The sequence below is a fragment of the Trichosurus vulpecula genome, chromosome 8 (assembly GCF_011100635.1).
Source record: "Trichosurus vulpecula isolate mTriVul1 chromosome 8, mTriVul1.pri, whole genome shotgun sequence".
In the NCBI taxonomy this organism is placed as follows: Eukaryota; Metazoa; Chordata; class Mammalia; order Diprotodontia; family Phalangeridae; genus Trichosurus; species Trichosurus vulpecula.
This window is the reverse complement of record NC_050580.1, coordinates 229,249,729-229,274,229: the sequence shown is the minus strand read 5'-3', so window position 1 is coordinate 229,274,229 and position 24,501 is coordinate 229,249,729. Positions and strand designations below refer to the sequence as shown.

The 24,501-nt window shown below is 38.9% G+C and overlaps 1 protein-coding gene across 2 annotated transcripts in view; it reads left to right on the top strand.

The window, feature by feature from the left end:
- Window positions 1–12,706: 12,706 nt before the first annotated feature.
- NEMF (nuclear export mediator factor) overlaps window positions 12,707–24,501 on the top strand; it is a 58,356-nt gene continuing 46,561 nt past the window's right edge. For both annotated transcript variants that reach the window (XM_036735799.1, XM_036735798.1), the window contains exons 1-6: window positions 12,707–12,863; window positions 14,394–14,462; window positions 14,603–14,705; window positions 18,623–18,748; window positions 21,743–21,891; window positions 24,015–24,082. In XM_036735799.1, the coding sequence (XP_036591694.1) occupies window positions 12,805–12,863; window positions 14,394–14,462; window positions 14,603–14,705; window positions 18,623–18,748; window positions 21,743–21,891; window positions 24,015–24,082 (574 nt within the window). In that variant the 5' untranslated portion in view covers window positions 12,707–12,804. The remainder of the gene's footprint in view (window positions 12,864–14,393; window positions 14,463–14,602; window positions 14,706–18,622; window positions 18,749–21,742; window positions 21,892–24,014; window positions 24,083–24,501) is intronic.

Below are 24,501 nucleotides of genomic sequence, written 5' to 3'. Positions count from 1 at the left end.
AACCAAATTACAGTATCAAAAATGAAAAGGGTAAATTCACCTCTAAGTTTAGTCTTTAAGGTAATGAACAAAGATTAACTAAACTAGGGCTGTGAATTGTTCTCAGCCCAGTAGCTTCCCTCCTCCCCAGAGTTATTCAAGAAGATAAATCATCTTGTAAACTACTGTTACACTATAAAATTTGTCAAGGAGTGCTCTTGTTTCTTCTGCAACTATATTCCAGAATTTCACCAGATATTGGAAGCCTTACACCAGCAGAGCAGTAAATCAATGGATGGGTGGAGGACAAAATACCTGGGGGCACTCTTCCCTTACCTTCTTAAAATGAGCTTACTAAAGCCAATATGGCAGAGCTGTAGTATCACAGGTCACTTTTTTTAAGTTTGAGTGCTGGTTTGCAGTCCAAACCTCCAGAAAAGCATTTGAGTTCTATATGCTTAGAGGCTTTGCCTAAGATGTGGCTTTAATACAGCTAAAGAAATGTAAGTGGAACTCACTTTCTTAATTGTAAGCTGATATGGTTAGAGATCCCCACTACTGAAACCTTTTCTAGAACACCAAGGGAAAGGGTCAGGAAAAGCAGTGGGGTTTAGGACAGGAATCATGGTGATGAGGTGGAAAACAGTGTTTGAGGCAGATGGAGCAAGCAGGAAACAGGATGTGAGATATGAGATAAGATGCTAGAATGACCAGCCAGAAGAGTGATCAAAGAAGACCATGCACTGAAGCCCCTCATTGTGAACTTATTTGTGTGTTTTCACAAAGCACCCCTCAGCTACGTGATATTGCCCCTTTTCTGTTCTCCTAGCTTATCTGTATGATATTCCAGGCATTCCAGAGCTATGCTTGCCCTTCCTCCCCTTCTCTTGCTTCCCTTCCCCCTATCCTGTCAAACTGTGTTTAGATCAGACACCTAACCTAGCTAATTGCTCTGCCTCCTATGAGAGCAGGCCTGTTGGGTGTGTTACTTCAAAAATACCTTTCTTTAACTTGGAAACTGAATGAATTCTTTCAAGACACTGGGACCCACCCATCCATTCTTCATCAATGGCATCAGTTATCTATGAGGATCTCTATAGGATGAGAGGCCATTACAAAATTAGTGACCCTTACTGAAGATACCATGGGGGAGAAATGTCTATACCCTCCAAGCCCCAACAATTTGAGCCAGACTAATTTTCATAGGAGGTAATTTTTCTTCCAATGGCTTGACTTTTTATGATTGAAGTAGCCTAGTCACTTCAAGGGCTTGGGCTGGTATTCAGAGGGAAAAGGTCTAAAGGCAGAGGAGAAGGTAGAAGTCTGTTTTAGTGCCTCTTCAAGTTCTCCTACATCTCTGTGTAAACTTCTCACCTGACTTTTTGGTTTGTTCTTTCTCTATGTTTAATTTGGAGCCCTCCTTCTGAAGGTCACAGATATCATTCTCAACTTTCCTTTCTTCTGATTGTAAGATCCAGAATCGGCGGGGCGGAGCCAAGATGGAGGCTGGAAAGCAGGTACTAGCGTGAGCTCCCCGCCGAGTCCCTCCAAAAACCTATAAAAAATGGCTCTGAACCAATTCTAGAACTGCAGAACCCCCAAAACAGCAGAGGGAAGCAGGGTTCCATCCCAGGACAGCCTGGATGGTCTCTGGGTGAGGTCTATCCCTCACGGAGCTGGGAGCAGAGTGGAGCGGAGCAGAGCCCAGCATGAGCAGTGCGGACCAACCAGACCAGGAGGCGGGCGGAGCGTGCCCTAGCACCCTGAATCAGTGAGCTGCAGCAGTTACCAGACTCCTCAACCCACAAACACCAAAGACAACAGAGAAGGTTAGTGGGAAAAGCTGCGGGAGTGGCAGGAGTTCCCGGTTCGGCTACCGCCCTGGGGGATGGGAGGGGAGTGGGGTGACAGAAGGGAAGGCTGACTGGGGAACAGGGCAACCAGAATATATGCCATCTTGGAGTGGGAGGGGGAGGGTAGAAATGGGGCGAAAATTTATAATTCAAACTCTTGTGAAAATCAATGCTGAAAACTAAATATATTAAATAAATAAATAAAATGCAGATTAAGAAAAAAAAAGATCCAGAATCCCCCTGTGTGGGGAACCTGGTACCTTGCCCGTAACAGTGCAGTGTTTCTTTTTATACCACAGGAAGAGGTCACAAAGCTCTAGACTGATTATAGGTAATAGTTTAATCAATCATTATGCACCCCTATGGGAGTGTAGGATGTGTTCAGGGAGGCCTAGTACCTCTGGTGTGATGGCTGCTGAGCTTTTCAGGGCTGCTTTCCACCTTTGGTGTCTACCTGTTCCACCCAACTCTCACCCCTGGCTCCAAGAAGTTGTGACATACACAGCAGCCACACCTGGGTAAACTGGCTGACTCAGGTTGAGGGTAACCAAGGGGTCTCAAACCATTGGTGAGTTAGGGGGGTGTCTACTCCAAGCATGTGAAGTCTCCCCCTGGTGGAAGGAGCGGATGAGAACAATTTGTTCCAATGGCAATGAAGGCAGCTGAAGCAGGTGCTGTGGAGCTAAGCTTAGAGCTTGGTTAGACATTGAAGATACCAAGGTCATCCACTGCATCTTGAGGCATAATCAGTCATCTTGATTCTGTCCTGCCACTGGACTGTGATGACTCTGGAGGAGAGAGTGAGGCTTATGACTTCGTGCAACTCTGCCTCACTTAAATCCAATTTACTTACGAATCAAAAGACATCACCCATACCATTTTACCATTATACCTATCTCCAAGTCCTGTGGTGACAGGCAAGTGATGAAGCGACAGGTGCAGATACACTGGGAGCCGTAGTCACAATCTGGCACACAGGCAGCTCAGGACATAGGGTCGTTTCTCACTGGAACCAGCAGTGGGATTCGGCAGCCCCCTGGGTGTCAGAGCAGTCTTTTAAGGATCACACTGCTCACCTCCTGGTGTGAGGAAGGGACTAGAAAAGGTACCCTAAAAATTGTCTGCTTACCCAACCCTGGCCTGATGACCATGGCAAACAGGTCCCACTCTGCCATTGAAAAACAAAGAAATGTACAAAAATGACTACAAAGAGGATTCCACTCGCCATTGGCACATGGAATGTGTGCACACTTATAGACAAGACAAAATCCAGTAGACCTGAAAGACAAACAGCTCTTGCTGGAAGAGAACTTAGTAGGTATCTCATCCAAATAGCAGCCCTCAGTGAAACAAGGCTGGCAAACAAAGGCCAACTTACTGAAGTCAAAGCTGGGTACACGTTTTTCTGGAGTGGCCACAGTGAAGGGGAGCGCCGTGAAGCTGGCGTAAGTTTTGAAATCAAAAGTAATCTAGTCAACAAGCTTGTATGCCTGCCAAAAGGAGTGAATGACAGGCTCATGACAATGGGATTGCCACTTGCTGGAAAATGTCATTCCACCATCATCAGTGCCTATGCTCCTACTATGATGAACCCTGATGAGGTCAAAGAAAAATGTTAAGAAAACCTGGAGACCTTTATCATCAATGTGCCAAAAGAGGACAAGCTTATAATTCTGAGTGACTTTAATGCTAGAGTAGGCTCAGACTACCAGACTTGGCAGCGAGTCCTAGGGAGGAATGGAGTTGGAAACAGCAACAGTAAAGGTCACCTACTACTAAAGACTTGTGCATCTCATGACCTTCTCATCACCAACATGCAACCTAAATGCAATAAAACTTCATGGATGCACTCTCACAGCAAACATTGGCATTTGATAGACTATGTGATTGTAAGGAGAAGAGACAGATAGGATGTGAAACTGACGAAGGCAATGTGTGGTGGAGAGTACTGAACTGATCGATATGGATCAATTCTCTGCTGCTTGTGCTAATTTTGACCTAACAATTAACACTAAGAAAACACAGGTGCTCCATCAGTCACCACCACATTATCCATATGTGGAACCATCAGTTACAGCAAATGGAGAAGTTTTGAATGCTGTGAATAAGTTCACTTACCTTGGTAGTGTACTTTCCAGGGATTTACACATTCATAATGAGGCTGATGCACACATGCCAGAGCTAGCTCAGTGTTTGAGAATCTCTGAAGCAATGTATGGGAGAGAAGAGGTATTACACTCATTACTAAACTACAGAGCTATGGTGCTGACCTCATTGTTGTATGCCTGTGAAACCTGGACAGCTTCCATTTGAATTTTCTTAGGAAGATTCTGAAGACCACCTGGCAAGATGAGGTACCAGGTACTGACATCCTTACTCGAACTAAACTGCCAAGCATTCAAACTCTGCTTCAGAGAGTGCAACTCTGATGGGCTGGGCACGTTATTCGAAGGCAAAACTCATGCTTGCCAAAAAGACTATTTTATGGAGAACTTACAGAGGCTAACACATGAAAAGAAATGTCAATTATTTAGCCCTAAGCTGTAATTAGTGAAATTTTGCTGTTTTAGGAAGTCTCTTGGGACTTCAATTTGCTACATTCTAAGTCTTGAATCCAGGTAAAGTGTTTGATCCCTCATAATGCTGCTGGTTCATCATTCAAAGGAAATGCCATGTGTCCCTGCAGTCTGAGGACTGCTACAGGTCTGTCCCTAGGAAAGTCAAGAGAACAACCTTGGGAAGGTGAAGGTAGGATTCTGTTGACCTATCCCCATCTTGGTAAATAAGACATTTTCCCACCTGATTAATTCTGAGCATGGCTATGACATCCTGTTATACAATTGGCTGCCTATGACTCATACCTGAAATCAAACAGAACTAAGGCCACCATGTTCCTGCTTTTCTCCTCACATAGCGAATTCCATTGATAAGGGCAAGTATAAAAGAAGGTGAACCCTACCGGTGATTTTTGATTCATTTTGAATTGTTGAGCGTTGGGGGAGACAAGGTCCATGAACCCCAAGACTGGAGTTCCCAGATGGGGTCATTGAGAGGGAGTGCCCCTCAAAGACCCAAGTACTGGAAAGGGTCGGGGTTGTCTGGAATGAATTCACAATCTCAAACATTAAGTCAAGGTGGCAAAGATTTATTATGCTTTACAGCAGGCAAGAGTTCTTAGGGAACCTGCAACCTTACAGGGCTACAGGGAAAGTTTAAGTACTAGATTTGGGAGTGAAACCTGTCAATTAGGTGTTTTGAGGTGGGATTATGGAGTGGTTAAGGGGTGGTCAGTTCTTAAAGGAACGTGCACTTTTTGTACCTACTGTGAAGGTATCTTACCCAGAGTTCACTGGGAAATAGCCCAAGAAAGGGCTACCTGGGGGTGTGGTTTTGACTGTGAAACATCACTAAGTCAACCAAAAGTCAGGGCTGGCTGGAGATATCCCAGTTGCTTCCATCAAATGTCTTGTTAGACAAGATGAATGTAAGAGAGTATACATTTCACTATATCTAGGATACATATCAGGAAGGTCAGTAAGTGGTAATAACTTCACACTTCTTGTTCCAATTGCAAAACTGTATTTTAATCTGTTTGACCTGTTTCCTGATTTGTAAAGGGAAAGTAATAATGATGGTTGTTATGGGATCAAAATGATAATGATTGTAAAATGCTTAACATAAAGTCTCGTATATGTTAGATACAACATTATTATTATCTCTCTTTGATTTAATGTAACTGTTAACTTTTGAAGTAGTTTTTAAATACCAAAAGTAATAAGCTGAATACTTATGGTATATGGTATATGGTATATGTGGTAATCTGGAAATGCAATAGATGTCATCTGAAAATTATTGTTTCTGTATTTCTAAACTTGCATTGTGTTCCCAAAATTCTCTTAGATTGTGCAATTTGAGAAGACCATTGTGTGGTAAGAAATGATATTATAGCAATTTTAATCCGATTTTGATATATGTGAATTGGGTTTTTAAAGGGATGTGATAAAATTTGGAACTGTTATGTGTGGTTATAACAAGTAAATAATTAATAATACTGATATTTAACCATGAGAACAGACTTTCTGTGTGAAGAAGTTTTCTATTATGAGAATATATCTGGTGATTTAAAGTTATAGTTTCAAATGATGAGATGAAAGATTCTCTGTGCAAGGAGATTTAGAAATGTGTTCACCTAAATTGATAAATGGGTTGTTCCAAGTTTTAAAATGCATAATTATGTTTAGGGTGCTGTTACATTTCTAAATTGTGTAATTGACAAACAGATGTATCAGCAATATTGAAAAACGTGGTAATCTTTTACAATGCTAAGAGTATCGGGCCTTAGAAATTAAAATGTTACCACTAGTGATTAAAATAATTCCTCTTATAATCTGGATGTTGTTAGATTAAGAATTGTAGTTAATTAAGAAATTGAGGTTATTAACTGAAACAAGAACTTTTGAAACCATCTAGTCATGAATTCTTATCAATCTTGTGTGATTTTCTGTGTAGAGGAATTCTTATGGAAAAAGTTTTAAAGTCCTGGTAAATGTTATTATTGTGATAAGGCTAATTAATTGGGTATGTAATTATAGAAACTAAGTGTCCTCCACATTACAACATATTTTGACTAAGGAACTTTGTAATATCTAGGAATTCTGGGCAATATTTGAGAATGAGGACATTTGGCACCAACTCAGTTAATGAATTCCAGCATTTGAGGGTTAATTTGCTTTAAGGAAAAAGAAGGAGATGTCTATCATTTTTAAAATATATATTTATATATGTTAATCTGGAGGTTTATGGACTAATTTGTGAATGAATCCAAATGTTTAAAGGTTATTTTGCTTTAAGAAGGGAAAATACTTTTGAAAATGTTGTGTAAAATCTTTTTGTATAATTTTAGAAGTCCTGCTGAATTTCCACCTGTAAGCCAATTGGTTGCAGTTCAAACCTATTGTGATTTCTCGGAGTTTCTGGGTGAGAACCTTATTAGAATTATTAGAATCTATAGAAGCCTTGGGAGGGAGGTTGAAGGCCACTCAATGTCTTATTCAAGGTTTCTTTTTGAGTAAGGAGGTTGGAAACGACAGTCTGAATTCCTTATTCCTCCCCGCCCTTAGTTTAGATAAGAAGATTCACCTTAGCCCACCTGTCAGAAGGGAGGGAAAGGGGAGGGGCAACGATTACTGGGATTTGAGTTTTTACTGAAGGAAAGAACAGTAGGGATCAGAAGCCTAAAAAAAAAACCTGGCTTTTTAAACTCAGCAAAAGTGATTCGTTTTTAGGATAAGATTGGGTTTCGAAGAGGATGTGGGTCTTAAGGATACAGTTCTTACTAGTGAAGCTTGCCTTCTGATGGAAAAGAACCCACCCTCAGAGGAGATGAGATGGCAGATCTCTCTAATAAGTGTTCCTTTCTTTTAGAATGAGTTATCACGAAAAACAATTTTTTTTTCTTTTTTTGTGTCTTCGTGTGTTTAAGAAGCTGGAATGGGATTCCAGTATACACAGTTATGTCAGTAAAAAGTATTAACTTATGAGTTGTCTTGTCTTATGGTTGAAACGTAAAGGAAGACTAAATAGTGGGTTTGAAAGATTTTGGAAAGGTAAATTAAGGTTGAGGGAAAATAGGAAAGGCAGATAAGAAAGTTTAGGGACAAATGGAAGTTAGCTAAGCCTCTCCTGTCCCAAAGGAATACTAGTTTCAAATGGTTTAAGTTGAGTTGAGAGTGTGAGAAAGTATTTTAGAAGACAGAAAAGTTATGCAGCTTGATTTGATTTGATAATTACTAGCTCAATGAAATTTGGGACAGTCCTATCTGAAGGATAGTTATTTGCTATTTAAGATTTTATGGGACTACAATTTAATATTGTTTTAAGCTATGATTACAGGTATAGGTCACATGAAGCCAGTAGTGGAATGGCAGGCATTACAGACTGAGAATTCTTAAAGGTGGATATCTATGCCTGGGAGAAAGTCTTGAAGATGACCTTGGACACAACCTAGGTAGGATCTTCCTGACTCTATTTCCCAATTCTGCTGTTTCCTTTCTGAAAAGGAAAATCCCCACCTAAGCCCTGCTTTCAGCACCTAGTGACTATGTGATTGGCTATCAGATATGACTCGTGCCTGGAATCAAACAGAGCTAAGGAAGTTCTTTCCTTCTGTTAAGATATATGAAATTGTCCTTCTTTCCTTCATAGCAAATTTATATTATCAGGAAGTTTTGTAAGCACAATGCTAAATCTATTAGGTAATAGATGAATATTGGAATATCTCTGAGTTATTATAATAGGATACAGGAATGAATAGCTTACAATTTTAACCTATGTTCATGACCAAATAAAGATTAGAAGGAGTATAGAGATAACATCCTCCAAAAGGAGGAAACGATTAGACAAAGTAATAAGGCAGAAGATGTAATGTGATAAATGTCTAATTAAATAGGATAGCAAATTTTGAGGAAAAAGCAATAGATCAAATTGATTCCTCTAGAATTATATACAGATGTGTATGACTGGCTCCAAAATTTATCAGTCATGAAAATTCAAGCTAATAAGTGTGTTTAGGTAATAAGATCTTAAATTTGGATTTTTGCACAAGGAAATTGTATAAGATATTGTTACAAGTGAAATTATATCTCTTTTATTAAGGTATCTGTCTGATGATTTTAAAAGGAAGATGAATTCAATTGGTTGGACCTTTATATTTTAAAGGATTCTTATACCAGGTATGAAATTTAGGTAAGGACAGAAACAGTAGATGATATATGAACTGAAATACTCTGAAATTAAAAGAAGGAGAACCAAATTTAAGTGATTGTACTAAGTTATATTAAGTTAGAATTGTTTGAGAATTTCTAGATCTGAACCAGAGAAGCAGAATTCTCTTTTACTATCTAGGGACCAGATAACTACAATCAGGCATCTGGGATTCAAGAAAAAAGTGCCACTTTAAATGGATATTGGAAATATGTAACTGGGATACTGAACCATTTATTGTATTTGTTTGAACTTAGCCCTGCGTGGCTGGGACCTATGTTGTGCTGTTTTTCTCTCAATTATCAAATCATATGTATTCTGGGAGCTCCTATCAGATCTGACTACTTCTATAGCTGCCAACTTGGTGGATGGACTTTTGATCCTTCTGTCACATCTGCCCCGGATCCTTAGTGGACATCTGAGCCCATAGGACACCTTGCCCTCCAGTTTCCAAGAGCCTGAAGGGGACAGCATCAGACGCAGGCAACCTTCCCGAGACTCTGGACCAGAACCTCTACGAAGGACAATTCTCTTTCTGAGTTCCTTAGCGTTCCCAAGACTGTTTACCTGTACCTTTGGTGTCTTTAGCTTATTTTACTTAGGTGCTCTAGTTTCCCCATTGTGCTCCCTACTGATTCCCCTTGCAACTTGCTCCCCCTGCTTATTTACAAGTAGTTTATAATTACTGTCCATCTCTGAGGACGTCCAAACACAGAAAGAGAAAAGAGAAAAACCTGAATTCACCTAGATAAGGGACTTTTAGAACTTTTAAGGTAGAGGTTTTTTCCATACCTTAATTGGTCTTCTTTGACCAAAAGGAGGAAATGTGGAAAATATTATACTATTTTATATCATTTCTAATTTCAACCAGACCCAGAGCCTCCATTAATGAGTAACTGGATGAAGATCCAGGACCTGGGCTTCTTTGTTCTCTCTAAAAGTTTGCTCAAGAAATACCCTTACTGGGGGAGGGGGGATGATGGAGGGGAGGGCAGATGGGGGTGGAGGTAATCAAAACAAACATTTTGGAAAGGGGACAGGGTCAAGGGAGAAAATTCAATAAAGCGGGATGGGTTGGGAAGGAGCAAAATGTAGTTAGCCTTTCACAACATGAGTATTGTGGAAGGGTTATACATAATGATACATGTGTGGCCTAGGTTGAATTGCTCGACTTCTAGGGAGGGTGGGTGGGAAGGGAAGAGGGGAGAGAATTTGGAACTCAAAGTTTTAAAATCAGATGTTCAAAAACAAAAAAAGTTTTTGCATGCAACTAAAAAATAAGATACACAGGCAACGGGGCGTAGAAATTTATCTTGCCCTACAAGAAAGGAAGGGAAAAGGGGACGAGAGGGGAGGGGGATGAAAGAGGGGAGGGCTGACTGGGGGAACAGGGCAACCAGAATATAAGCCATCTTGGAGTGGGGGGGAGAGTAGAAATGGGGAGAAAATTTGTAATTCAAACTATTGTGAAAATCAATGCTGAAAACCAATATGTTAAATAAATAAATTTAAATTAAAAAAAAAAAGAAATACCCTTACCTCTGTCAACAAGACATTCTTACCTGTTAGTCATTAAGGACATTACCCTAACCCCAAGAGAGATTAACTTGCTTAATATTCTACAGGTATATACTATGTTATGGAATGTAATGAGACACAGAGACGCTGGGCTGTAGTTTCAACTGACTTTTGTCAACATCCTCTACAACTCTATTCCATTAAGGAAAATCTTCTTGTATCATGGTTAAACATACATGGGGGTCATAAAAATGAGGTCATACAGGCTTGCTAGCTCTGCTAAAATAATGTATATAAGTTTTCTCATTGCTTTGTTCAGGCAGCCAGAATTTATACTCTGACTCCTTGTGCGTACAAGTAAGCTAGCTTCGCTATGCTTTAAGGGAAAATAATAAACAACATGGATTTTTCTATCACCTACCTCTGCTGTTTCCTTCAACCAAATTTTCAGGTTTAACAAGTGTATCTAAAGTCAAAATACCTTTCTCAAAACTCTCTTCCCAGTCTGCCACAATGCCGGAAATTGTCACCATTAAAGTCGGATTAAACTTGGGAGGGACAAAAGACAAATTCCTTTCATTAACACAGAAATATCCATAACAGCTTGTCACATCTCCCTCATTCATATTATCTGGCACTCACCCGGAACAGTTAAAATCGGAGGTCCACCCCGAGGAAATGAGACAGAAGAAAATTTTATAAAGAAGAATTGGAACAGTTGGTAGAGAATATCGTTGTTGGGGGGAAGTGGGGAGTAGAGAAAGTGAAAACAGTATGACAATCCTATAGCCCTGTGACCTTGGGAGAGTTATTTCCCTCTCTGGGCTTTAGTTTTTAGTCTGTAAAATGAGGAGCTTGGATTAAATTATCTATTAGCGCCTGGCCAGCTCTAACATTCAGTCAGGGGAAGCACCGAAGTAAACTTTGGCTGCCAGGTGTTGCAATAAATGAGAGGGTTTAAAAATAAATAAAGCTTCTACATTTAAAATTATTATCCCTTTTCAACTTACTAGTAACAACTGGGAGGCTAAAAAATGCTGCTACCGATGCAGATATTTTTAGAGATCCTCTTTTCTTTGTTCTTTTTTATTTTCAAAGCTTCCTTTTTGCATTGTTTTAAGAGGCTTCACAAGTCAAGTAAACAAGCATTTAAATGCTTACTTATGCGCAAGGCACTGTGCTAACCGATGGGATATAAAAAAGGGGATAAAACAATCCCTGCCTTCAAGAAGTTTACATTCTAATGTGAGGGAGGGGACAACATGCAAACGATAGCACGTACAGGGGAAAGTGGAGATTACTAAGAAGGGCCAAGATAGGTTTCTTGCAAAAGGTGGAATTGAAGGAAGCCAGGAGGCAAGGATGAAGAGGGAGAGCGTTCCAGGCACGGGAGGCCAGCCAATGAAAATGACAGGAGCGCATATCTTTTCTTTATGGTCACGCTATTTAGCTACCAGCGCTATGCACAATACCTTTCTATCTCGCACGGGGACTTGCCCTAATATTGTTCTTCTTGGGTTTGCCACATTAGAGATGTACCTACAAGTTTCTCAGCACCGCCACCTATAGAACAGAGGCGGCGATCTAACTGGTGCCTGCGTCCCCGCCCCTTCCCTCCCTCTCCAGGCTACGTCATTCGAGTCCACATCTTCGAGGTCTCGCAGCTCGCCCTACGCTCTCGCCGGGCGTGGTGGCGCGCGCCTGTAGTCCTAGCTACTCGGGAGGCTGAGGCTGGAGGATCGCTTGAGCCCAGGAGTTCTGGGCTGCTGTGTGCTATGCCGATCGGGTGTCCGCACTAAGTTCGGCATCAATATGGTGACCCCCTGGGAACAGGGGACCACCAGGTTGCCTAAGGAGGGGTGAACCGGCCCAGGTCGGAAACGGAGCAGGTCAAAACTCCCGTGCCGATCAGTAGTGGGATCGCGCCTGTGAATAGCCACTGTACTCCAGCCTGGGCAAGATAGTGAGACGCGGTCTCCTTTTCTTTTTTTTTTTTTTTTTCCATTTATGCATCATATCATTAAAACAAATTCATCAGGTTGGGGGATGGGAGGTGCGCGGCTTCATATGTGTAAATGGTTTCCATAAATTACTCGAGCCTGGAACAAAAGGCGAAAAAAGATTCAGTGAAACATTGAGCTCATCACTTAGAAGTTGTTCAAAACAAAACACTCGCGTGTAGAGTTGTTGGTTGAACTCTGCTCTCTAAACGACAGTGGGAAAAGTTACCTTTCTTTTGTTAAAATTGACAACGCAACTGGCAAAACAGCAAATTTCCGCTCTAAGGATTTGCTCTGTACTTCCCCCTGCTGGACATTCCGCAAAATTATCAGGAAACATAAAGCAAAGAATTTTTGTACCAGCAGGAGTCGCTAAGACTTCAGTTTGGAAAGTATATGTAAAGGAAGAAAAATAAAGAAAGGCGATAGGTCGGCTGTTTTCCCGTGAATTTGGTCAGGATATTTGTCCAGGAGGATAGATTAGAAGACCAGAGACTCTGTCTCTAACTTAAGGAACTAGAAATAGACAGTACCGCAGCTTACTTAGCGGTTCAATGAATTTTGGGTCCTCCGGTCCGCCGTCAGTTTGATTACTGCGCCTGCGTGCGGGGGTGAGCGGCTCAGAGTATGTTGGTGCTGGCGAAACTGAGGAGGCGCAGGGCAGGAAGCGGAGCGGCTCAGGATTTTTCACCATGAAGACTCGGTTCAGCTCCGTAGATATCTGCGCTATCCTCTCTGAGTTCAATGCCAGGTAGGCTCGGGCAGCCCGGGTCGGGCACCGTGGGGAACCGAGAAAAACCTACCATGATACGACATATGCTCTTCTCCCTTTCCTGATAATTCCAGGCCCCTCTCGGGCGAAGCGGGGCCTCGGAGTTGGGGGGAGCGGGTGGCCGACCTCCCCGGGGGTGGGGGTGGGCGTAAGGACGAGCATTCACAGTCTACGAGCTTATGAAACCCTGGCTCGGTCTGGAATGGGCTCTTTCCGCCTCGGAACTTACCAGCGCTTGTAGTCTACAGGCCCTGACTCCTTTGCGGACCCCTTTGCGGGTACTGAGATTCTTTAAAAGTCCTTTTTAATTTTTAAAGCATTCTGTTAATGTGAGCCTCAATTAGGATACAGGGCAAGCTTGGAAGTCAGGGAGAGCTCCTGACCCGTGCTATTTACACGTGGTCACGTGGGCAAGTTAACCTCTCAGTGTTACCAGGCAGAGCGCTCTAACACTTAGCGATGGTTAAACTTAACTTTAAGTGTTAATGCTTAATTTTGTAACATTACAGACGATTAAATGTATCAGTAGGAGAAGAAATTACAGATTCTGTCTAAAAAGAGAAACTTATATAAACGGGAGTCATCATTACCATTCTTAATATATTATACTAGTCTCCTAATACAGTCTAAAATCAAGTTTTTTTTGGGCGGGGGACTCTCCTGTGACACTTTATTCACATTGATGTGTGGATAAGGATAGATCTAGGATGTAGGAATAGTTAATATTAGGATTGCCCCTTGTCACGGAGTGCTTTTCTATTCCTGTTAGCTATTTTTATATCTCAGGTCTCTTTATCCTCAAGTAGTTGTGAATAAACAGTATCACATGGTAACAAAAAAAAAATCTTATTTTAGACCGTATTAAGAGAAGCACAGTGTTCAGAATGAGGATTCTGAGCATGACATTTTAAGAAAAACATTGGCTTAGCTTGATTGAGTCTACAGGATAAAACCATGATGGAACAGACTGCAAACCATACCATAAATGGATCGGTTGAAGGAACTGGGGATATTTCACCTGTGTGTGCCAGAGGGGAGAAGGATATATATTTCTTCGTATATTTGAAAGGCTTTCACTTGGAAAAGAAGCTGGACCCCAGGGGCAGGATGAGTGGAAGTTAGGAATTAGCAGATTTCAGTGCAGTGGAAGGAAAGATTACAGCAGTCCAGAAGTGGAGTGGAGAGCTTCAGGCAATCAAGCTGGATGAAAACTTGTCAGAGATGTAAATGGGACTCTTCTTCATAGATTGGACTAGATGACCTGAGAGCTCTTCTAAATGAGATTTTTTATTTCTCTCTCAAGTCCTGGCTCTGTGCATACCTACCTCTGTGAGTTTATAGAAGTTGCTTAACCTGTCTAGCTGTGTTTCCTCATCTATGAAATTAAGGGATTGGATTAAATCTGTAAATCTGTGTATCTTGTTGATGCAGCCTTATATTGTACCATTTGTACTATTTTTCTCAGTTCTGCAAAATGTGATTTGTTACATATTTTCTTTTACCTTACAGCTTGTTAGGAATGAGAGTACACAATATTTATGATGTGGATAATAAGACATACCTTATACGCCTTCAAAAGTAAGAGTATTTTATATTTTTTGCTTCCTCTGATTATTTAAATCTGAGATTGTTAATTTTCTACCTTAATTTTTTCACAATTGTTTCTTTGGCAAGTATTATTTTTAAAGGCAGACTTTTTCTTTTTTTTTTTTTCACAGACCAGACTTTAAAGTTACACTTTTGCTTGAATCTGGTATACGAATCCACACAACAGAGTTTGAATGGCCAAAGAATATGATGCCGTCTAGCTTTGCCATGAAGGTAACTTTCACTTGGACAGGAGAAGCTAAATTTTAAAATTGCAGTCTACTCATTTAGAGTTAATTCATTTTGTATCTGTGTGGTTTTCCTTTTTTTTTTTTTTTTTTTTTGGTGTTACTGAGAGAAAAATATAATGTCCAAATTCACTTAATTTTTCTTAACCTCATTTTTTTCATCTTTAGAGTAGAATTTGATTCCTGGTAAATTTCTTGGATGTATTATGGTCAGACTAGCTTCATTTCTTTTTTTGATGGGTTTACTAAATAGTATACGAAGGGAATTCAGTTCAATAAATATATGTTAACCACTTGCTGTATTACAAAGGCAATGTGCTAATAGGGGATATAAAGATGAAAGTAAGTACTGTGCCCCACTATGTTCTACTGAGGAGATAGAACTTGTACACAAATAACTATTACTAGGATGTTTTAGTAGGAAGAACACTCACATTGAGGGAGTCAGTTCCCAGAAGAGTTGCCACCTAAGTTCAGCCTTGAAGGAAGAAAAGGATTCTGAAAGGTATAGTTGAGAAGGCATTTCAGGCATAAGGAAAAGTTTGTGTAAATGCATGGAGGCAAGAGATGGAGGACTGAATGTGGAGAACAGTTAGTAGTCCTGTTTGACTACAGTTTAGCGTTCATAAAGGGAACTAGTGTGAAATGAGCATGGAAAGGTAGATGGCGCCTGGGTTATGGAAGGCCTTCAACATCATACTGAAGAGTGTGCATTTTATCCTATAGGCAGTGAAGAGTCATGACCCCAGGTAGCTTTGTGAGTGGAGAAAAGGGGATGGATTTGTGAGATGTTGTGAAATTGATGAGATTTTATAGTAGGGGAATGACAGGGAGGAAAGACTTCCCAGCCACAAGCTCCAAACCATGTTGCTTCTATTTAGTCCTTCATCCACACTTCCTCCCTCTTGGAAGCTTGGGCTTCTGATAGGTGAGGTTTCACCTGATCTTGCCTGGAATTAGCCTCTACCTTATTTCCTAGCCACCATTTCTAATCCCAAGTGCCACCCCTTCTTTCCCCCTCCCAATTTCCAGCTCTCCTTTGTACTGAAGCCAGCTGTAACAGACTTGGGAGAGTCCATTGTTAAATTTTCAGTGTGAGCATTTGCACCTCTGAAATCTCTACAGATTGAGACCTGATTTATTATTTTGTTAATTGTGTAGACTTAAGAAAATATTAGGAAATGTAGATTAAACTTAAAAGTGTTTATAGTTCAAGAAATTGGAAAATTTGGAGGACTGGTGAGTTTAAAGGGAGGATAATGAAAATTTTATTTTGGAGATAGTACATTTGAGTTGGCTATGAAACATCCAGGAGGAGATATCCAGAGAGTAATACATGATAGTTCAGGAGAGACTTTAGGACTAGACATGTAAATTTGGGAGTTTTCTGCAGATATAGTCACTAAATTCAGTAGAGAGGAGAGACCAGAATAGTGCTGTTAAGGACTAAATGCTAAGAGCTGAATCTGATAATATGAAATTTAGTAGAAATAAATGTGAACTTTCATACTTGAGGTTAAAAAAATCAGCTTCACAATTTGAAGTTGAGACGTGGCTAGACATCAGTTCACATGAAAAATATCTGGGAATTTTAGTGGACTACAAGCTCAATATGGATTGACAGTTTGATATGGAAGCCAAGAAAGCTGATGATCTGGTGGAGGAACTGAATAAATGAATGAAAAGATATTTATTAAATGGTTACTATATGCCAGACATTGTGCTAAGTGCTAGGCATTCACATTTTTAATTTCTTCAAGTAAGGAGAAGCTGCTACTTATGGGGGAGTAATGGCTGGGGAAGAATGTTTTGTTCTAGAAAGTCATAGGGATGATGAATTGAACAGGGTGTTCTATTATACACATACCTTTTCCAGAAGCAGTGGTGGTGTTGATTTGATTGCTGTTGGCAGGGCAAGAGGTGGAATATCAGGAGGTACATTTGTAACAGCCTGACCAGGAGATGACAAGGGTCATTGTCAGTGGCCTGGACCTGGCTAGTTGAAGATATTTAGTCATAAGAAGAACCACAGGGAAACACAACCATTTACAAGTATTTGAACAATTTGAAAGAGAGGATAGACTTCTATTTTTCCCCAGAATACAGAATCAGAATCAGTGAGTTGTAATTGAGGCTTTCTCACTTAAAGTTATTCAAACATAGAATGGCCTACCATAGGAAGTAGTCTCCCCAGAGGTCTTCAAAGGCTTGAGGACTACTTGTCAGATAGGTCATGGAAGGGATTCTTGTTCAAGGGGAGCTTCAGTTGCCTGGTCATATTGACTCTACTTCCATAACATTTCTCCTTAACATCTATCACCTTTTCCCTGTTAACATGGCCTATTAAAAAAGCTTCTTGGAGAAAGGAAGAGATAGAATGGAGTAAATTATCTCTCATAAAAGTGGCAAGAAAAAGCAGTTCTGTAGGAAGGGAAGAGGGGGCAGGTGAGGGGGAATGAGTGAATTTTGCTGTCATCGGATTTGACCTGAGGAGGGAATACCATACACACTCAATTGGGTATCTTACCCCACAGGAAAGAAGGAGGAAGAAGATAAAAAAGGGGGGACGATAGAAGGGAGGGCAGATGGGAGAGGAGTTAATCAAAAACAAACACTTTTGAAAAGGGTCAGGGTCAAGGGAGAAAATTCAATAAAGGGGGATAGGATAGAAAGGAGCAAAATATAGTTAGTCTTTCACAACATGAGTATTGTGGAAGGATTTTACATAATGATACACATGTGGCCTATGTTGAATTGCTTGCCTTCTTAGGGAGGGTGGGTGGGGAGGGAAGAGGGGAGAGAATTTGGAACTCAAAGTTTTAAAAACAGATGTTCAAAAACAAAAAAAAAAGTTTTTGCATGTAACTAGGAAATATGATACACAGGCAATGGGGTGTAGGAATTTATCTTGCCCTACAAGAAAGGAAGGGAAAAGGGGATGGGAGGGAGGGCTGACTGGGGAACGGGGCCACCAGAATATACGCCATCTTGGAGTGAGCGGGAGGGTAGAAATGGGGAGAGAATTCATAATTCAAACTCTTGTGAAAATCAATGCTGAAAACTAAATATATTAAATAAAAAAAAAACTAGAAAAAAAAGAGAAAAAAAGCTTCTTGATTGGTCTCTGCTTCAAGTTTCTTCCCTTTTATGGGTTATTATTCATGTAGCTGACACAATAATCTTCCTGTGGCATAGGACTAACTGTGCTATTTACCTGCTCAAGAACCTTTAGTGATCTCCTATGGCCTTTTGGACAAAATAATATTTCTTCAGCCTGGCTTTTAAAACCTTCCATAATTTGGCTCTTGCCTACCTTTTTCACTATTATTTCACATTATTCCATTTTTGTAGCCAAACTGGACCAACTCAGCTTCCATCTGTTGTCCCCTTGCCTTTGCATAAGTTGTCTTTTTTACCTGTAATGTGCTATCTTTGGTCCTTAGCATCCTTAGCTTCCTTCAAGGCTTAGCTCAGGTTGCAAGTTCTGGGTAAGCCTTTCCTGATTCCCACCCCCATGCTCTACTCACCAATTGTTAGTGTTCTCTCCTCACATTACTTTGTATTTGTGTATCACATACTCCCCACCCTCTACCCCCAAAAGACTTGGGGATAGGGATGGATTAGTTGTTTAATCAAATAAGATTTTGTGTGTGTGTGTGTGTGCGTGTGTGTGTAAAAATTATTTTTAGACCTTATAATACTGTATAAAAATGCTTTTATGATTATTTTTATTATTATGTCCGTATCTCTAGTACTTTGCATATAGTAGGTGCTTAATTAGTATTTATTGGATTCAATTTTAAAGAATAAATATAAGCATACTAACCAAATTCTGATGCGGTAACAAATGATTTAGAATTTCAGTTTTATTATACAAATGACTTTTCCCTTCTTTCTGGATAGTGCCGAAAGCATTTGAAGAGTCGAAGATTAGTCAGCGTAAAGCAGCTTGGTGTGGATCGGATTGTAGATTTTCAGTTTGGAAGTGATGAAGCTGCCTATCATTTAATCATTGAGCTTTATGATAAGGTGAGTTGAAAACCTTTTTTTCCTTCAGAGAAATGACAATTATTATGTCATGTATTCAGCATTAATTTACTATAGTGTGAAGCAGAGTTGGAGAGTCCTTTTTCTCTCCATGACCCTCAGAAAAAAATTATGGTCCACAAAAAAAGCAAAAGTGCTAGCCCACCAAAAAAATAACTGTAATACCATCTGATGGTCAGATTTCAGGCAGTCCTCAATTGTTTAAAATAGTAGGCTCTAAAGTGTGGTGCATGGTCTAACTCCAAGAAGTGTGTGATCAATTGGAGGGTTGGAAGGTGGATCACATTAGGGCTCTGCCAGTTTGTGCTAGCTCTTGAGAGCCAATTTTTATTGTATGCATTTGCATCTTGGAAATTGGCAAACAGTATAAATCAAGACTTGATTTATTGTTTTATTGATTGTATAGACTTAAGAAAGTGATGGAAAGATGCTAATAATGCATATTGAACTTAAAAGTGTGTCATGCTTGCATGGGGCAGGGTGGGAGGGGGGCGGGGAGAAGAGCTAGTTGTTAAACACTTACCAGCACAATGCTGGATCCTACCTCTCCAGATAGCCAATTGTGAGATTTGTCTCCAACATAGCTACACCTGCCCTTATCACTTAATAGTCCCCACTCTGCCCTTTCCCTTTGTAAACTCCCAGCCTATTCCCTTCTTTGCCAGGTATAAGCCCCGCAGGAAGTTATAACCTAACCACAGCTTGGACACCTAAAACAACAATTGCATAAGTGCTATAGAGAAAGTATCCCTTTTCATCCTGTATACCTATTCCTGTTCTCCAGATGATATTGTAGCCATTTCAGGCAACTGTTGAGGGTGGGCTCTGTTTACTGGTGCTAGATCAGTGAGAAAGCCCTGCCATCTCCTTTTTTTGGTGGGATGGAGTGAGTTGCACAGGAGGAGCAGGGATGGATGTGTTGTGTCAGACTGCAAATCTCATTTCATTATCTTCTTCCAAAATATGCCTCTGTTCCAAACTTCCCTGTTACTATCAAGAGCACTACCGTCCTTCTAGTCTCCTATTAGTTTTATCTTTGACTGCTTATTCTTCCTCACTCCACTAGTTCCATCAGTTGTCAGTTTTGGTTGTTTCTACCTCCATGTCTCTTGCATTTATCACTTTTCTCCACTTACACAGCCTAGTTCAGGTCTTTATCACCTATCACCGGGACTGACAGTAGTGTTATAATTGGCTTCTCTGTCCTCAAGTCTCTTCCATCTTCCAGTATATCCTCCACACAACTGCTGAATTGCACAGGCCTTCCATTCCCCTACTCCCTAAACCCGAGTGGCTCCTTATTGCCTCTTAAGATGAAATCTTAATCATTTTAATTTCATCCTTTATATATTTCTGTTTTATAATGTACATATTTATTAATATAGTAGCATGTAAACAAGTAAATACACATATATGAAAAATTCATGCTCAGAATGTGAAACAAAAGACAAGACCTGAGATATGAGGAAAATAAAAGTCACAGAACTCTTGCTCTTTAAGAGAGTTGTAACATTATAATTAAAGGGAAAATTATAAAATTATAAAATTAAATGCCTAGATCTGACCTTTCTTAGCTTCACATTTTTTTTACTTGTTTCTCACTTTGGCCATCTCTTCGGAGGAGTTAGACCTATCCCAAATTTTGCACCCTTTAAATCTTAACCATGCACACCTTGCAAAAATATTCCATTTTTGAAATTCATGGTTTGTGTTGTACATTCTCTCAAGGCACCAGGGGTCTAATAGCAGTCACAAAATGATATGAGAGAAAGTTCTGATGCATGTTTGAGTTCTGTAAAGAATTTGACTATGAATCACAAAGAACACATATGGAAGGCTATTTCTTTATTACTGTAAATTTAACATGCATGACTTCTAATATGTAAAGTATGGCATCAATTACAAAATCTTAAAGTTTGATTGAAAATTAAAATATACTTTCCAACAAAATAGGAACAAAAGAACATATTTGGTTTGTATCCCTTTCTAAATCTATTTTTGTCTACATAAAGCTCCTTTTTTGTTAATTTAGACTAGGCCTGTGATTTTGTCATTCTAGGGACTCCCAATAAGAAAATTTCCTCTGCTAATACAAACAGGCAGCTGGCCTACAACTTGAATCTTAGAGAGCTGCTTCCTGGACTGAGAGGTTAAGTGATTTTCTCAGGGTCACATAGCATGGATCAGAGATAGGGTTTGAACCCTTACTCTTGAGGCTAGCCTCTTAAATACTATGCCAGGCGTTCCCAGTAGTTTTTGTTTTTCAAACTGCTTTGAAAAAAACCCATCATACTTCTAAGTGTCTATTATTTGACAGTTTCTGCTTCCAATAAATGGAGGCAGCAACAGGTAATAGATATTTTTACAGTATTGACTTTTGTTGTGATTTCCAGGAATGCATTGTATGTTAAAATTTTTTAAATTAAAATTGTGTGGACCTATAGTGCTCCATAAACAGCCTTTAAGTCATCCTTAGTGCCATTGCTGTTGAAAGTTAAGTGGTATATGACACTAGTATCATAGGGATTGTCTTGCAATCAGAATTACAAATGTATGATTCTTAATGTTTCTTCAAATATATATATCATTCTAAAAACTTGTCTTCTACAAGCTCAAAAATTATCCCAGCAGTAGTGGAAGTCATTGTATTCTGTTAGAAATAAGAGAATATCTGTTAAAAGTACCTGTGTTTTTGTCAATGTAAAGAACTGCCAGCGAAGACACACCCAGTGCAGATTGTTTTCATAAATTATAGTGCTTCCAATAGGTTTCAAATTAAAGCTCCTTAAAGTTTCTGCAATCAGATTATTAAGGTATGTTAAGGAAATAAGCTAGAGAAGGTATTTGGATTTTCTGTTTTTTAACTTCATTTCACTGCATGTTGGTTGAAACTCTTTGAAGTTTCCTTTTTTTCCTCCTTGATGCAATATTGAGAAAAACATTAAGCTACAAATTATTTTTAAATTTTTATTTCAGGGGAACATTGTTCTTACCAACTATGAATACCTAATTTTAAATATCTTGAGGTTTCGAAGTGATGAAGCAGATGATGTAAAGTTTGCTGTTCGAGAAAAGTATCCAGTTGATCATGCTAGGGCAATGGAACCACTACTTTCATTGGAAAGGTAATTAATGCTTTATTTATAATAAACATACTGTATTTTGCTAGGGAAATAAAATTAGACCTGTCATTAATATTATGATCTGAAATGTTTGGTTCTGTTTTCACTTAGATAAATTAGGTCTAATAACATTGTCTAAAATGATAATTAAGTTTAGTATGTCTGTTAAGTTATAGGCATATGTGGCCATTTCAAATAAACCCTATTTGGGGGTACAAACTAAAGACATTGAGCCACATTTTATTATTACTTCATGAGTAGATGGTAGTTTCCTTTCAAAATGAGGGGAAGTTGGATATTTTGGTTGTTTTGTAGAAAGATGAGTATCTTGAAATTACAGGTGGACCATTGAGACTGAAAAAAGATGAGGTTTATATGAAATGTTCACAGCTTCTAGAGAGCAGTTAGTCAGTATGCATAAGCCCTAGAAAAAGAAGATAAATGATTAGATATTGGTTCTTGAACTTTTTGTAATCACAGACTCCTTTACTTTAACGAAAACTTTGGTAAAATGTTTACAGTGAAATCTTTTAAAACAATTTAAATACATCTTCTAATAATAACAAATAACAAAAAACTGATTTTAGAAATATACTTGTTGATCAGTTTATTCTGGCAGTATCATAATCAGTTTACGTAAGTAGAGGCAAAAGTATAGAATTGCTAGCAGTAAGCATTTTAAAATTGAGAACAATATTAGCTGATTGGATGGATAGCTCACCTTATGTTTCACAACAGTTCATATTGCCTTTTGTTTGTATAAGCCAGTATGTTGGGAGATTGTTATAATGTTTCGTATTTTGTCTTTAAAAACTAGAATTTTGTTTTAAAACTCCCTGTCTTTTGTTTGTAATTTTTCTTGAATCATGGAACTGTTTTTTTAAAATGTTGTTACATAATACACATTATGCATTAGAATCACTGGAAGTAAAACTATATTTGAAATAGCTAGGGTCATATTGACATTTGTTCTACATTTGGGATTTGGTGTTGAATCTAAGTTTGTGGATGGTTGTTTATCAGAATCGTAGCAATAAAGACATGATTTCTTGTCTCTAAATTTCTTCATTTTCTGTAATTACTCATAATAGACATTTACATAAAAATTTAATAGTTAAAAAGCAACCCAAAGAATACAACACAAATTATTTTATGCATATTCAGCCAAAGTTACTCAGTTTTATTTTTATTTTCAGTTCTAAATACTCTCCTTCCCTGAACCTCTTCCCCACCCATTGAGAAGGCAAGAAATACAATACCCATTACACATATGAAGCCGTACAAAACATATGGCATTAGCCATGTTCAGTACCACCACCAAAAAGAAATGTAAAGAGAAAGAGAAAAAATATGCTTCAGTCTCTATTTGGAGGTGTAAAACATTTTATATCATGAGCCCTTTGGAATTGTATTCAGTTATCATGTTGATCAGAATTACTGAATCTTTCAAAGTTCATTATCTTTGTACTGTTGTTACCATGTAGCTTATTCTCCTGATCCTACTCTCTTCACTTTTTATCAGTTCATATAAATCTTGCCACGTTTTTCTGAAACCATTCCTTTCCTCAATTCTAAAAGCATGATTTTTATAGTATTACATTCAAAGACCACAGTTTGTTTAGCTATTCCCCATTTGATAGTTCAGCAAAAATTAAAAGTTTGTGCTGCAGACATTATTAGGTTTTATCAATAATAGTTTCTTATTGGTCCAGGATAAAATATCTCCAGAGATCAGTTTTAACTGTTCTCTACATTAGCTGAATGCATACATTATGTGTGATCAACAAAGAAAATAAAATGGAAAGCAAAGTGATTCTTTGTGTCTGCTTCCATAATTTTTGTTTTGTGGAACCCTGAGGTCACAACCTACACATAGAGTAGAATTTAAGAAATGATGGACTAGAACATTTTTATAATTGAATTTTGGCTAGAAAAAGCTGCTTGCCATAATAATGGACTGCTTTAAGTGACTGATGGGGCAAATACATAACATACATACACACACAGTGGTGTGAAGACATCACAGGGAACCATATGCATCATTTTATTTGTTCCCTGAAAGTAATTTCTTTTCCAAATAATGTAACTCTAAGCAAATTAAAGAGATAATTTTTATTTTTTCATAGATTAACTGAAATAATACACAGTGCACCCAAAGGAGAACAATTAAAGAGGATTCTTAACCCATATCTCCGTGAGTAATGCTATGTATTGCAATATATTATTTGTAAGATAAGCAATTAAAATAATTTCTTTTAAAAAACCACTCTTTGGTTATCTATTGGAAGAATTTAAACTAGTGTGCTTGAGAACATTCAGTTCAGAAAACATTTATTGAAATAGGAATGAAAATGAATCTGTGCTGGAAGCAAGACCATCTGTAGAACACTGAAGGATTATATTAAAAGGTATCTTAGAGAGGGGAAGAAAAAAACCACAAATAATATATAAGAAGACCAGTGAGAGGACATCATTTACTGTATCTTAGGCTATCACCAGTCATCTTGACTTTTGTCTTGCCACTGGATTTCAATGACTCTGGAAGAGAGAGGCCAACAACATTTCATAACAGTGTCTCACTTAAATCCAAATCATGAACAAGTTAAGACATCA